Consider the following 16869-nt stretch of genomic DNA (forward strand, 5'->3'; position numbering starts at 1 on the left):
CGAACAAAATTAAACAGTTCCGTGTGTAAAATACGCAAAAAAAAAGACATATTTCAAGTCTTGGCGGTATGTATCCGAAGGCAGCGAATCGGATGATTAATAAGTAATCTCTCAGTCACCCGTGAGGTCTTCACTGTACGTGTTCCTACACATATTTATATGTCATTTTTTGTAGTTTCAGCAGATTATGAGGGTGAATGATGCCACCGTGATAGAAATTCCACTCTTATGGACTTAAAGCCGCTTTTTCCAAGACAAGCATTGAGTTCAGTAAAGTTCATTTTCTTAGATTGATATTGATTTTTAACTGATCGATGGCAGCTATTTCAAAATGTTTAGTGGGTTTGAGAGAATGGACAGAGATACAATGATGTCGCTATTGAGAAAATGACATGTTATAATATTGCAATACACTACAGTGCACATAAGCATTTTTAGCTGAAAATGTATTATAGCTCAATGGGTATGTAGGGTTGCCAGATTATAATATTTGCTGTTTTTGTAGGCGATATTTGTCCGAGTAGTATGTTTTCATGTGTTGCCTCGTCGATTTTGATTGACTATTGTCATTACGTGTTAAATCATCTGATTAAGATTGGTCGTCAATTTCTATTGAGCGTGGTAATGAAAAACATTTTTATCCGTCAAGCGTTTGATTGTTTTGAAGGACTTTGCGTTAAATTGATATCAATTTAAATCATTTATAAGTTCATAAGTCAAGACTATAGACTATGTATTATTTTTGTTCTTCATTCTAAGTCATTTTTTTACCATAAAAACAAGTCAGCATGATTAATAATTGTATGGACACAATCAGTATTGAAGAATAATTCATTTCTATTTGCCGCCATGTTTTAAAAACATTAGATTCTAAGAGCAATTGAAAGTAAGAAAAATATGCCAGTTTTAGTACATTTATATTTGACATTTTTTTAAACAAAAATATGTACTTGAATTGTATAATTAACTGAGTGATAGCATTGTTAAACATTGGGAATATGCAGTTTTTTTAATAGTATTTTTCACCTTATTATGTTGTCCAGTGTATTTTTTAGCTTTCTAATTGGAAGAACTTTTTAATGGTCATGGTTTTGTCGAATTGTATTGTTTTTTTTATTAAATTTTTACTACTCAACCACTCCAAAGTTTGGCCACAGAAAAAAATATGACTCACTTGTTTCTCCCATTTCGTATTCACTATCTCGAAGAAGCTCAAAGATGTCCACCTCGAGCTTTCCGCTAACGGAACGATTGCTATTCCTGTTGATGTTTTCTTTGGCCAACGTGATGGCCAGACGTTCTCCTCTACTGCACTCCATAGGGTCATCAAGAATGGCGGCTACACAAAGAAAAACAACACAAAAACCACATTTTTAAACAAAAATAACAAGTGTCCACATAGCAAAAACTACGATCTTTCCACTTTGCATTGAATTCAATGCTTTTATCGTCATTACACAAGTATACAAATAGTACTGTAGAATCTTTTGTATCTACAATGACCTTAATGGAGTTAAGAAAAGAAAAAGTCTGCTATCGAAAATAGGATGCAAACCATTACATTGTACAATAAACAAAAAAAAGGTAATATGTTATCTGTGAAAGCCTTGTAAGAGTTGCAATTGCAAGTTTCCCTGATATCATCTTTTCATGTGGAATAAAGCCAAACCTCCGATTACAATATCTTCGACCTTAGACATTTCGATACCAGCGACTAATGCTCCAATTACTTCTTCTAGCACCAATATTTTTGCCTCACTTAGGCCGAGAGTATATTTATACATATTTTTAACCATTTTTTTCCCAGAAGATGGGTCTTCTTTAATGTTTCCTCTAATTTTTCATTGATTTAGGCAGAAAAACTAAACCAATTCTCTCTAGCCACTTAGATGTTGAATTTTTAGACAATATTTCCACCCGTTTGCATCAAAACCTGAACAATCCATGCCACATAGTTCATTTACAGTACTAATTTTAAATTATATGTCCTGTATATGACGTTTTAGATGAAAGTATTTACATCTAATGTTATTTCTTGAGAGCCATTCTCAGATTTAAATAGTAAAAATACCTGAAAAAGTGAATTTTTTTGTGTGATATCACCACTTTTTAAAGTACAAAAGTCTCTAAATTCTTTTGTCAACAATCTTATGCTAATAAATCAGTATCAGGGATATCATACACTCAGAAAAGTAATACAAAAAACAAATTATGATTGAAGAGGTGGTAGAAGTAGTGTCACAGTTTCCATATTTTACTTCACAGGTTAGTGGAGAGCCATATGCACCCTTAGAAAGAGCCACATGTGGCTCCCGAGCCATATGCAACATTGGAAACAGCCGCATGTGGCTCCCGACCCATATGCACCCTTGGAGAGAGCCACATGTGGCTCCCGACCCATAAGTTCCCTACCTCTGATCTAACACACTAATTTTTCTCTAAAAACTCCCCCCAAAAAACCCAGAATCTCAAAAAAATCCAAATTCTCGCATGTGTATATCGTAATATTAAACACAACCTTAAGGCTATTCTAATTTTAGCGATTTATTTGTTCTATTTTTACCCACTCGCCCTTTATAAGACCCTTGATAAAAATAATTGAAGCCATGGATCTTGACATTCCCCTATTTTGTTCTCACTCTTATATTTCATGTCTCATTAGTGCTAAATTTCTTTCACAAGAACAAAATGTGTTAAAACACCCCCCCAACGGGCTTAGTTGAGTCTTAGTATGGCACATGGCAAGCATTTGAATACATGTAACCCATGAAAGAAGAATCTAATGTCATCTGGCATTTAAAGCTTGTCAATATGTGACATTTAGCAAACAAGGAAGACTGATTTCACTGGGGAAAAAAACATGAGCGGCGCCTTGATCTGGCAATCAATGAGTCGCTGGAAGGTGCGCTCAGGCGGCGGACCATGCGAAAACGTCTGTGACGGCAAAAACATTCAAAAAAAGGATTCCTCTGAGAACGGCAAGCCACAAAATGTGATCTGAGGAGGTCTATTAGTGCCTGGAACAGATGCATTTTCTTTTGTAAACATGTACGCCTGACTGGTTTGCGACAAAATACCCTTTGAGTATTGAATGGAGCCAAACTATTAAGGAAATCCACTTTTTTTTTTTAAATTGACGATAAATGTTTAGTCAGGTATGGTGGGAGCTTTTTAATACACGGTGTAGTGCAATTACTGCATTGGTATTTTATGTCTTTTTATTTAAATGAAGGGATTGTTTTCGCAAGGGTAATGTTTGGAAATGTTAGACTTGAGATGGTTGGTGCTTTCGCAACAGGTGTGGTGGTGGGTTGCCAAAAACTGCATCAGCTAGAGTAGATTGCAAATAGAGCACAACAAAATGAAGTAAAATCAATAAACTATAAAAGGAAATTAAGAGAATTTGCCAAAATTGACGGATTTCTAAAAATGGAGTCATTTGCACCCGTTTTCAACGAAAACCAAGATAAATTGGGCCTCTAAACATATTTTTGGTTGCTTGTTGTTGTTTTTTGTCGCCTTTTGATGTACAAAAATGAAGTTAATTCAACAAAAAATGAAAAGAAATTGACTGAATTCCCCAAAGTTGATTAAATTCTGAAATCAAGTAATTTGCAACCGTTTTCAACGAAAACCAAGATAAATTGGGCCTCTATGAATATTTTTGGTAGCTTTTTATTTCGTCACCTTTTGGTAAACAAAAATGAAGCAAAATCAACAAACCATAAAAGGAAATTAATAGAATTCCCCAGAATTGATAAGATTCTAAAAATCAAATATTTTTTTGCACCCATTTCCAACGAAAACCAAAATAAATTGGGCCTATAAACATATTTTTGTTCGCTTGTTGTTCTTTTTTGTCGCCTTTTGACAGACAAAACTTAAAAGTACTTTAATATAGTGATTTTTTTTAAATTAGAAAATAAAGCAAGCAAACTAGAGCAAAATAAAAAATACTTTTAACCGTATGAAGCCGCAGTGCACCAGAAAAGAGCTTTCATTTTTATGTAATGCTGTTCTAAGTCAACATTAGAGGTGGGTGGTAGAGCCCAAGCAACTATTTGATGGCTTAAACGCTGTTGGAAGCATCATAGCAACCAAAAAAAATCAACATGTAAAACTGGGGGATGTCATACTACTGAATAATATTTCTTGTCCTCCAAGTTTAATGACTTGGAATACAAGAAAAGAACAAGTTACCCACCTAGCTAACACATTACCCCCGCCCCCCACTCCACATCCAGCCGTTCTTTTTGTGTAACGGCACAGAAAATTAAATAAAAGCTTCCACTCTTTTTAATCAAGCTCATGCACCACACTGGCGGACGTGTGCTGGATGTCTTACATAATTAGAAAGCCTTGTTCTCACAAGACGAGGCAGCAAAAAAAATTTGCTTCTTGTCGCCACGTAATGTAATTATGGAGTATACGGACTTAAAGATTGCGTGCAAATGGGCTGACGTGTTAACTTGTGTTAATGTGAAGAAGAATGCTCAAAGATGAGAGTCTTATTGGCATTTCAATTGCTGGAATGGACTAAAAATATAACAAGAATTGCCTCATCCTTAGAATATAGCTGTCCGAGGCAAAGCCTGAATAAAATAACTGATAAATAAACTACAAAATACTCAATCCCACCCAGTATTTTCAATGTAAAACCAAAATGTGCAAGCCATCTGGCACAGACCAGGTTAAAGCCTATCCAAGTTGACTTTGATGGATGAGTTAAGTACACGAACAAGTGTCATGGCTGCCATTCACGTCAGTAGTATTTTTAGATTGTGAATTTGAAAACAGAGCATCTGACGTTCAAACTCAAGTTGGCGTCTACCAACAATACGGGGGAAAATGTCTCCATTTTTTTTAAAGTTGAAAAGTTAGTCGTCCAGTTCCCTGGGAAGTTTGTAAAAAGTAGTCGTCACTTTGCTGTGACAATGTCAGCATGATTACAGGACATCCACAAAGCGTGAAATGCAGCAGTGGTGTAGCTGTCAAGCGAGCACTCAGATTGATGAAACAGACACAGTCGGGTCATCTAGGGAGTGGCAGGTGTCAAATAAGACAAATTGCAAGACGTAACATAAAGCCAACAAAGTGTTACAAAGGACTCTTCAATCCCATAAGACTAAAGGTGTACAATAGGAATGTGTAGAGTGCTTATTCATTCATTTACTGTACCGTTTATACTTGGAGGGAGGGTGCTAGAGCCTATCCTGGTCAACTATGGGGACTGGCCAAATTGGTGGTTAACCAATCGCAGTGTACAGTGAGACAAAGGTTGACTATTCATGTAGGTGCTCATAGCTATGGGTGATTTAGAGTATGTGTGTCAAAGTGGTGGCTCGGGGGCCAAATCTGGCCCGCCGGATCATTTTGTGTGGCCCGGGAAAGTCAATGATGAGTGCTTTCTGTTTTAGGATCAAATTGAAATGAAGAGTATAGATGTATATTAATTTCCTGATTTCCCCCTTTTAAATTAATAATTGTCATATTTTAATCATTTTTTTCTGGGTTTTTAGTTCAAAAATCTTTTTGTAAAATCTAAAAATATATTTAAAAAAAGCTAAAATAAACATTGTTTCAGATCTATTTAAAAACTGAATATCCAGGGCTTTTAAACCAGTTCTTTTAACCCATTTATAAAAAAAAATCTAAATATTATATCTAAAAATGATCCAACCCACGTGAAATTAAGTTGACGTATACCCTGAGAAAACCTATACAGGCTATCTCTGTAAGGGCCTTCTTTTAATGAGATGCGAGGGCATAGATCAACATGGTTTACCAGCAGAAAACTAAAATAGTTGGCTGAATTTTGTATCTTTTTTAACCAAGTCAAGTCACGCAAACCTCGAGCTGTCCAGTTAGCTCCAAGCCGCCCAGTCCACCGCGTCTGTGATTGAATCGACAATACACAAGACATAAAAGTGTAAACCACCAGAGGTCTCACACTGTTGGAAACACCACGTCGGACCATCCACACACACCGTTCTCGCATTCCCAGATGCTGCCACAACGTACGGATTGAATGCCAAATCTAGAGTGCCTGAAATGTGGAAAAACTCAATTAAATGAGGCGGGCCAAGACCAATACTCCAAATCCAGATGTCCTCTTCTCGTACACAGCGACTAACTAATCCCCCTTTCGGGGCTTTGTAGCTGCTGGAAAGAATTTGGACATCTGAAGGAATGGCTTACGTTTGACAGTGTTGCGAGGGTGAGTGAGCAACGCTTGATATGCAAAGACAGCCCGCGAGTGCGCTTCACTGAACCTCTCCACACACGGGAGTGGGCTCGTCTTACCAAGCAAAACAGAGAATCCCAAAGTTGGGGATACATGGGGATAGATATCCTAGGCCAAGGGTGTCAGAATCGGGTTGGTTTGCGGGCCAAATTAACGTCAAATTGATTTCACGTGGGTTGGACCATTATAGATATAATATTTACATTTTTTTGTATGAATGGATTAAAAGAACTGGATTAAAAGCTCTGATTATTCAGTTTTTAAATAGATCTAAAACAATGTTTATTTTAGCTATTTTTTAATATATTTTTAGATTTTATAAAATGATTTTTGAACTAAAAACACAGAAAAAATGATTAAAAAATGACAATTTTTGATTTAAAAGGGGTGAAAATCAGGAAATTTAATATACTTCTATACTCTTCATTTTAATTTGATCTTGAAACAGAAAGTCGGCACTCGTGATTTACTTTCCCGGACCGCACAAAATGAAACGACGGGCCAGATTTAGCCCCCGGGCCGCCATTTTGACACCAGTGTCCTAGACAGACGACGCCTTCTAATTTTCATTTGCAGAGACACCAAATGAGCGCAGCGAGTAGAGCGTCGTTTCAAATTAAAAGCGTTAATGTAGGTTTGCGACTGCTGTATTACCTCTTCATTTAGTTTCACAACATAAAGTCCAGGCACTGTAACCTTTATGCCTAATATAAACTGGATGAAGAATAAAAACTGCACAGAACTATAATCAATGAGTAACAATTATCCCATCGGGCTACCTTAACAATTCAGGTCGGGGATTATTTAGGGCACAGGTGTCCAAGTGGCGGCCCGGGGGCCAAATCTAGCCCGCTGCATAATTTCTTGCGGCCCTAGAAAGTCAATCATGAGTGCCGACTTTCTGTTTTAGGATAAAATTCAAATTAAGAGTATAGATGTAGATTAAATTTCCTGATGTACCCCTTTTAAATCAATAATTGTAATTTTTAATCCATTTTTCTGCGTTTTTAGTTCAAAAATAATGTGAAAAAATCTAAAAATACATGAAAAAAAACTAAATTAAATATTTTTTTACATCTATAAATGAATGGAATATTTAGGGCTTTTAATCAAATTCTTTTAATCCATTTATTAAAAAAAAAAATCGAAATATTATATCTGAAATGGTCCACAATGGCATTTACATTAATTTGACACCCTTGATTTACGGCTATATAAATAAATGTGACTTAAATAGTATTTTTATACCAGTAAAAATTATCAATTCGGAACATATTCAACAATAAGAATTCACCTTGCTGTTAAGCAGTCAGACTTGTAGTAAAAGTGAAAATATATTCAATTGAGTAGAGCCTCAAGATAGTCTCACAAAAGATGATGTAACCAGGTTTAATGTACTTTGGCCAGTTATTATTAGAGGAGAAGTGAGAGGAATAGCTATTGGGCTAAACCTAGTTTCATCCATTCATTGATTCATTCATGTGGAGATCAATCTGTTGGAATCCGAACATGATGACAGCCCAAGAAATCTGCATTGTGAGGTGTCTTGCAAAGTTATTGTCAAAGCTGGGAACGGACGCTGATGACATCATCCGTGAAAAGGCTTTGGGCTTTCCAAAAGGGGGATGAAAGATGAATACGAGCCAAGACAGGAGAGTAGACACTGACTGGAACATATTCCACTGCATTTGTAGGTCAGAAAAGCGCTTTGATGGATAAACATGACAAAAGAGAGCCCCTTTCAAACCTATAAGTCCTTCTTTTGTGGGTATGTTTTATAAAGAGAAGTGTATCGTTCAAGGGCAAGTATGGCTATCCAGTTGTTCATATTCGGTGGACATTTTTAATCAGTGATAGACTGTATTTACTGCACTTTATATGTAGAAATGTACATTTGTAAATGATAGAGTTTGCTATTTAAGGTGAGGACTTGAGTTGGAATGGTTTTTATTTGCTAATTTTTATTTTTAGACCATTTTAGGTATAATATTTCGATATTTTTTTAATAAATTGATTAAAAGAACTGGATTAAAAGCCCTGAATATTCAGTTTTTTATAGATCCAAAACAATGTTTATTTTAGATATTTTTTATATATATTTTTGGATTTTACTAAATTATTTTTGAACTAAAAACACAGAAAAAATGGATTAAAAATGATAATTATTGATTTAAAAGGGGGAAAATCAGGAAATTTAATATACATCTATACTCCTTTTAATTTAATCCTAAAACAGAAAGTCGGCACTCATGATTAACTTTCCCTGGCCACAAAAAAATGATGTAGCGGGCCAAGTTTTGGCCCACGGGCCGCCAGTTTGACACACCTGCCTTAAATCATGAATAATCCTCGTAAGAAAATAGTAAATAGAGACGTCTACTGATAAAACTGTCACATACGGTCAAAATGAGCCAAAAGTAATGAAATTCTGAAACTGTGAGGGCGCTATAATGATTCTAATAGCAAGACGAGGCATCTTATAAATCAAAGAAAATGAATGAATAGGTTTGAGTGGACTTATTTAAAGCAACAGATGGCTGTTGTTGAAACAACCAGCGTATGACGAGTGCGCCACAAGGTTAATCTCAACAAGGACAATAGAGACGAGAACTAGATGGATGCTTGTTATTATAGTCTGGATATCACCATGATGTGGCGGTTGGGCTTTGAATTTAAAACTCCAGGGATGAAATGCTGGCAGTTGGTGGGTAAAATGAGGCGGGGGTGGAAAAGAAAACAACTCTCGGGGAATTTTCATTCTCACTGGGTGTCATTAACTGTCAGTCCAACTATCTCCCTCAATGGGATTGGTCCTCAGGATGGAGGCAGAGAAGGTTAAAGGAAAATGGCGCTTTGATAAAGGGTTAAGTGGAAATTCAGGGGTGAAAATGTATCCACATACAAAAATATATAAGGTCTATGTGAGAACGCTGTGTTAACTACAGAAGATAACTTTATTCATCCTGTATTCGGGAAGTTTCATTGTCACAGTAGCAAAAGGGTGAGAATGCAGCTATAGGAATGGTATTTTAGACATAAATAGATAAGTAATAAGTAAGTTAATAAATTAATAAATACAAGAATGTTCAATTGTCATATACATAAATACACATGCATACACATGTATACACATGTATACACATGTACACACATGTACACACATGTATACACATGTATACACATGTATACACATGTACACACATGTACACACATGTACAAACGTACACACGTACACACATGTACACACATGTACACACATGTACACACATGTACACACATGTACACACATGTACACACATGTACACACACGTACACACATGTACACACATGTACACACATGTACACACATGTACACACATGTACACACAAGTACACACAAGTATACACATGTATACACATGTATACACATGTATACGCATGTACACGCATGTATACGCATGTACACGCATGTACACACATGTACACGCATGTACACGCATGTACACGCATGTACACGCATGTACACACATGTACACACATGTACACACATGCACACACATGCACACACATGCACACACATGTACACACATGTACACACAAGTACACACATGTACACCCATGTACACCCATGTACACACATGTACACATGTACACACACGTACACACACGTACACACACGTACACACACGTACACACACGTACACACACGTACACACACGTACACACACGTACACACATGTACACACATGTACACACATGTACACACATGTACACACAAGTACACACATGTACACACATGTACACACATGTATACACATGTATACACATGTATACACATGCATACACATGCATACACAAGTACACACTTGTACACACGTATACAGATGTATATACATGTATATACATGTATATACATGCATATACATGTCTATACATGCATATACATGTATATACATGCATATACATGTATATACATGCATATACATGTATATACATGTAAATACATGCATATACATGTATATACATGCATATACATGTATATACATGCATATACATGTATATACATGCATATACATGTATATACATGCATATACATGTATATACATGCATATACATGTATATACATGCATATACATGTATATACATGCATATACATGTATCTATACATGTATACATATGGTAGGTCTTAAAACTCAGCCATTTGTTTACTTAAAGAGTGTTGCCATATGCATTGGATTACACGCGTCTGTTTATTCTTCCACATTATAATGATGAAACATGTTACGATTTAATCCGCTTCTGGATTTGTAAAATGACAAAGTCTTGTGTTACATTCCGTAACTAAGGATTCTTTCTGGATGTCCTCTCGGACTAATTTGCCTTTTAAATGGAGCTTACTTCGAAAAACAGGCAAAGGTTCACAGCATATAGACTAAGAAAAAATGTCCTATTAAATCCTAATATATGTAATTCTCATTAAATCAGCAGTGCATTTTTGTAACGAGCTAGAGGTCGTTAGAAAGTGTGCGGTGGCAAATGAAGGAGAATGAATAAACCGGAGTTAGCGCTCAAAATATGGAGATGACGTTATGTAGGGGGAAAGGGTCATTGAATGGCGGGATGGCTTTGGAAAATATGCAAGTACTTTTCGCTCTTGAAAGGACAACATTGACATCCGTCTACCGAAATAGACTTGTCTTAATCAATTACTATTCCAGCTTTTAATTCGTCTCATGTTTCCATCCTGAAAACAAGATCAAAATAGATCTTCAGGACGAGAGAAGGACAAAAAAAACAAAAACAAAACGTAAGATCATATTCTGAAATATGATATCTAGGACTCAGTGTTCCAGACGAAGTAGCATTTCATTGAAGAACTCAAATAGAGTTGAGGAGGAAATCGGCAGCCCACCAGAGAATCAAAGTACTTTGGCAGAGATGAGAAAGATCAAGAATGAAATCGGGGAGCTATAGATTGAGAGCGCCGAGAGAAACATGTTCTAAGAGAAGGAGCCATGAAAAGTTACGTGTTAACGTTGAAGACTTTAGTCCGAGGGGAGCCCAAGTTCCCGCAAATGTACTCAATAAATATCCGGTGGGAAAAACCGACGAATCAATGCCAATTAAGGCGCTGTTTGTCTAGATTTACAGGTCATCATCATTAGTTAGCACTTATTACGACTCCCCCTGGTGGTAAGAGATATAAGGGAGTTGCAACTACCGCAGCAGAAAAACACAGCCGATGAGGTGAGAGACACATAAGGCAATTAACATGAAATGATAATGTATTAACAATAAAGTCCACAGAAAAAAGGGACTACTGGACAATATAGGGGAAGGAAAAGATAGACTTCATTTGAAGTTAAGAAGATTTCTTGTAAATAACAATTAAAAACTAAAAAAAATCTTATTTCTCTGTCCAATGAATCGGTTGGAATTGAAATTTAGCGTTTATAGCTAAATTGATGCTAAAACTATGTCAAAAAGCCCCTCCATCTTTGCATAGAATAATAAAAAAGTGCCTTTTTAAATCAGAGTTCCAAAATTATTGGGTCACCCACATACGGCGTCCCCAATTGGGATGAGAAATGGACTTCCAAAAGTATGAGGTCATCCACAAGGAGGATTAGAAACGGTGAAAAGGTTGAGAATATTGTCGCAGTTCGAGAGTGGACACGGAGTCTCGACAATAATCCTCAATGCTAGGTGGTGGGATTATATTTTGTAATCTGATGTAAAAGGATAAGGAGAAATCTAAGTGGAAGACCCATCCACTCACCGTGTACTAGTGCTAGTGACAGAGAGTACATAAGAGGGTCTGAGGGGGGGTTTGTCGATGCCATAGATGAAATGCCGATAACAGCAGACCTGTCAAATGATTCAGGGTGGAGTAAGTTAATATTACAGTTGACTACACAGGAAAACTTGGACAATTTGACGATAACTGGTCAAAAAAAATCTTAAATGCAGTCCTAAAATGTCTTAAATTGCATTTGGGCTTATTTTATCAATGATATCTATTGATGGAGTCCTCAAATTAAATATCCTATACACGCTTAGATATTCAAATGCTATACTTGTATGGAATTGGGATTGTAAATAATAATAATTTGTAGTCTTGTTGGATTATGTGGTTATTCTAAAGATATTACGTAGTTTAGAACGTTTTCTGCCTAGCAACAAGTGAGTCAGGGACTGATAAATAACTAGTCAGTATCGAATTTGATATACAAGGTAAATATTAAGAAGAAAATTTGATAAAAATGAGGATTTGGGATACAAAAATAAGTCTTAGATATTTAATGGGAGAAAAATATGCGCTGCATTAATTAAAAGACCTTTTATGAGCACTCTAAGCACTAAAGCCTTTTCTTTAGTACATTTTTTTCCACTTCAGATAAGGATATTAGTTTAGAGATTAGAGTGTAGCTACAGTTCTTTTAAATGACTGGTTACCACAACAATGTCTGCTAGTTTCATGCTGTCCACTTTAAAAAAAAACCCTCAAGAGACCCTTGATCCAACTTTCCAGCCCCCAAGCATTCTATCTGATTGCTACCCAAGGAATAGCCAGACTCCAGGGGGGTTATCAAACCTAAACGTTCAACCAGTAAAGGTCATCTTGCCTTCTAACACGCACATAAAGTTACTTTGAAAGTTTTATAACGTTGCATCTTGATAAAAAATGAGAATACATGATATTTCGTGTCTTGTATATTTATCATGTCAGGCCTGATGGTGTCTTTACTTATTATTCTACTTGGTTGAATTAACACAATTAACAGAATGACAACGACATGTAAAACTCTCGCTTCAATGCATTCGGATAAATTGGGCATCTTTTAATTATCCCAAAAGAGAAACAACAACTGTGTCTCTCGATGCTTAAAGACGCATATAAATGCCCTGTTTAATTGGCAAAATGCTGTTTTTTAATGACTCGGATCAAAAAACACTGCACAAAAAAGCTGTTTTTGCTGAAAAAGAAGTCAACAATGCTCAAAATTCCCAATCAAAGCCATTCCATACATTACAAGTGGCCATTTTTTAAGCTTTAAATGTCTACTTATCGTATTTTTCCACAATTCTTTGCACAACTTATTATTCCAACAAAAAGTATTCTACTAGTCTACTAACCACTTGTCTGCCCTTCTATGACTCACTCTATATTGTAACAATTTTAAGCAATTACCTTGAAAGTGTCACTGTAAAAAATAACGTCTATAGTGCATAAAAAATCATCTCTGAATCAACTTTTAAGGGTGATTAATATCAAGAAAACTTTGCAGGTTTATACGGTTCACGGCTAACAGTCTTGAAGCACTATTATGTTTATTTTATGCTTCTATTAGCTTAACATACCATTCAACTTTTACGTTTTTCCTATATTAACACGTTTTTTGATCACTTCAAATGTTCAATGTCGTATAAAAACTAAAAAAGGTGAATTTCAATCATGAATTAGGGGAGTAATTGGTAATTTTGCCTCAATTTTAGACGAATCTGCAACACTTTGCTTTGAAAATGTCGCTGTCCAATGTCCTGAAGTTGACTATTCAACATTTGGCTTTGAAAATATCGCTGTCCAATGTCCTGAAGTCGACTATGCAACATTTGGCTTTGAAAATGTCGCTCTCCATTGTCCTGAAGTCGACTATCCAGCACTTGGTTTTGAAAATGTTGCTCTCCAATGTCCTGAAGTCGACTATGCAACATTTGGCTTTGAAAATGTCGCTGTCCAATGTCCTGAAATCATTGTTAAAGTGGCCAACCTATACGACGGTCTTTTATTTCCACGCAGCATCAGAAAAAAAAGACAGCAGGAGTGAACACGTGCTAAACTTTTAAGACGCGAAGAATGGGAACATGATTATAAAAAGTGTTTCCTTGGCATGAATATCCAGTAATCAAATCTTCCCTTCTAATTCGCCTTAAAAGCAACGCTGTCCACGACACACGCGTCGGCGGCGTAATGGATGAGGAGAGCCCAGCTCGCCGCCACAACAACCCGAACGGCCTGGGAAGGAAATTGATGTCCTTGTCTTGGAAGATGCAGCGTTGGAAGGTGCAAATGTGCTCGGAATAAGAATCAAGCAGGAAATGTTACCCTTTTTTGTGCTTTTTCTGGACTGAAATGGGCAAAAGAATAAATTCCTTCAATTGGAGCCAAAAAAGACAGGCAATATTAATGAGATTGTTGTTGGTTTTTTAAGTCATTCATGATTTGAATACATAGAGAAGCCAACTAGTAGAATACGCTGTCCAAGTTAGCCTGAAGGGAACAGCTGTGCTAGAGTTGCTCGTTTTGTGCATGCTGGGATGCAGCAAATTAAAGGATTAAATATTAACGGGTTTTAAGCGACAGTTGACTCTTTTTAGGCCCAGTTTTGACTCGTTTTTTTGGGAAAAGGCTTAGAAGATAGACCTCAAAGTTGAGAGGACTTGGCTAGGAATATATAACATGCTATTTTTGGATGTAGTTTGCTGTTATGGGTTTTCTATAGGTGACCTTTACCACAATTAAATGTGTATTTTTTTAATTTTTAAAAAGCTAATTTAGTCACGATCAGGTTTTTGTTAATTATAATTAAATGGTGAATATTTTAGAATTATTTTCTATTATTTTTTGTTTAATTTTGTGAGAAGATAATTAAGTTATAAATAAATCCTTACCATGTTTTTAAACATTAAAAATAGTCATCCAAATGTGTTTAAATGTGTCCACTTGGTTTCGAATTGAAACTTTTACTTGTTCCGGTTAAATACTCTTATTTAAATGCTTTTTCTTATTTTTTTCCCTCCTCTGGATGTGCCAACAAATTTGTAATTTCATGCTTTCTTCATTCGCATCTCCACAGGCATAATAAGATTTAGTTTGTACATTGCGCGCGCAGGGGGAGACGGAGCACTTGAAAAGTCACTATCAAATTAGCCATTTTAATTATTTGGAATCATGTAAAGTGTGTGTGTGTGGGGGGGGGGGGTTAGAAGAGCTAATAAATAAATAAAAATACTTGCTAGTAGCTTCTACAATATGTAGTTAGCAATTATGGGCTAGTAGGCTAAATACATGCATTTAACCATTTATCAACTTATATATTAAAGTTTTTGGGGCACTTTAGAACACAGAATTGATGAATATGCTCATTTTTTTGCATTAAATTACTGATAAAAAAGAAAAAGAAAAGAAAAAAAAGCTATGTCTTTTGGGATTATAGTTACACAAAAAATACAGTCGTATTTTAGCATAAATTCAAATTTGTTCCATTTTTAATGCGACATTTTATTCCCTCTTGGGAAAGAAAAGTACACAAATATTTGTACAACTAATTGCAAATGGTTTCTCCCTCTATTCAACATCAGAAAATGTTTTATCAGACTATTTTTTACTTATTTTTGTATAATATTTAGAGGCTAAAATGCTGAACTTGTCTCTTTCCTGAGTAAAATTACCAACACAATTACCAATTTACTTCCAATTACTATAATTAAATGGCAAATATTTGTCGTAGTTACCAAATATTCCACTCAATTTTGAACAATGAGCAGTAATTTCTAAAAATATGAACTCTATAATAACACAAAACTCTCTTGTTCGAAGTAATAGCCAATATAAATCAACAAACGTCCATTCTAATTACCATTTGAATAATTCAGTTATTCCAAGTAGCAAGGTTACTACGGCTTTATTTTATAACATCCCAAAGGACTAAAGGGCAAATATGAATCTCAATTCATTTATCAACATGTGTTTTTGTGTCAAACATACTTGTTTTCTGTAACAATATCATATTTCGTGAATATTTTACGTGCTAGGCTGACCTCAGCATGTGTATAATTGCATAACATCTATCTGCTCTGTCATGGCGGCCATTTAAAAAAAAAAAAAGCAGTGTTCTTCCCTTAAGGGTCCTTTACCTTGCTATCCTTATTAAAAGCCGAGATTTATTCTAAACGCTCCCTCAGGGTGGCCAATATCTCGAGGTGGAAATTGTCCTACTCTTGACAGAAGACATTATTAAATGCTCAAAGTCAAGTAAGTGGAAGCTTGAAAGTCCATTTTTTTATCAGGATTGAATTTACTTGAGAGAATTTGAAAACGTTATATTATTTGTTCATTCATTTTATGATTTGCTTAGCTTCACAAGGGTCGTCATGGGGGTGCTGGAGTCAATTCCAGCCAACTGTGATGACTAGGCGGAGCACACTTTGAATTGGTGGTCAGCCAATCACAGGGCACGATGAAAAATGTGTTGAAACCAGACTAGAATGCATGTTTTTGGAATCTGGGAGGAAACGGGGGTACTCAGAGAAAACCCACGCAAGCCCGGGGAGAACATGCAAATTCCACACAGTGAGAATTGAACCCACGAGACCAGAACTGCGAGGCGGATGTGTTGACAACTCACCCACTAGGTCACCTAACTATAGTTATTTGATTTACTTGCGCATTTTTTTTTATTACTGAATTAAGTCAAATGAAAATGATTAGCAACAATTAATAAGGTAATATAATTATAAGATTAGATTAGATTATAAATATACCTAAATAAAAATACCTAAATAAAAATACCTAAATAAATATACCGAAATAAATATACCGAAATAAATATACCGAAATAAATATACCGAAATAAATATACCGA

At 35.7% G+C, this 16869-nt stretch overlaps 1 protein-coding gene across 3 annotated transcripts in view; it reads right to left on the reverse strand.

Annotated features, from left to right (window-relative positions):
• grik4 (glutamate receptor, ionotropic, kainate 4) overlaps positions 1-16869 on the reverse strand; it is a 163496-nt gene that overhangs the window by 67982 nt on the left and 78645 nt on the right. For all 3 annotated transcript variants that reach the window (XM_077722800.1, XM_077722801.1, XM_077722802.1), the window contains one exon: positions 1175-1339. In XM_077722800.1, coding sequence (XP_077578926.1) covers positions 1175-1339 — 165 coding nt within the window. The remainder of the gene's footprint in view (positions 1-1174; positions 1340-16869) is intronic.

This window comes from Stigmatopora nigra, chromosome 8, assembly GCF_051989575.1.
Source record: "Stigmatopora nigra isolate UIUO_SnigA chromosome 8, RoL_Snig_1.1, whole genome shotgun sequence".
NCBI classification, from domain to species: Eukaryota; Metazoa; Chordata; class Actinopteri; order Syngnathiformes; family Syngnathidae; genus Stigmatopora; species Stigmatopora nigra.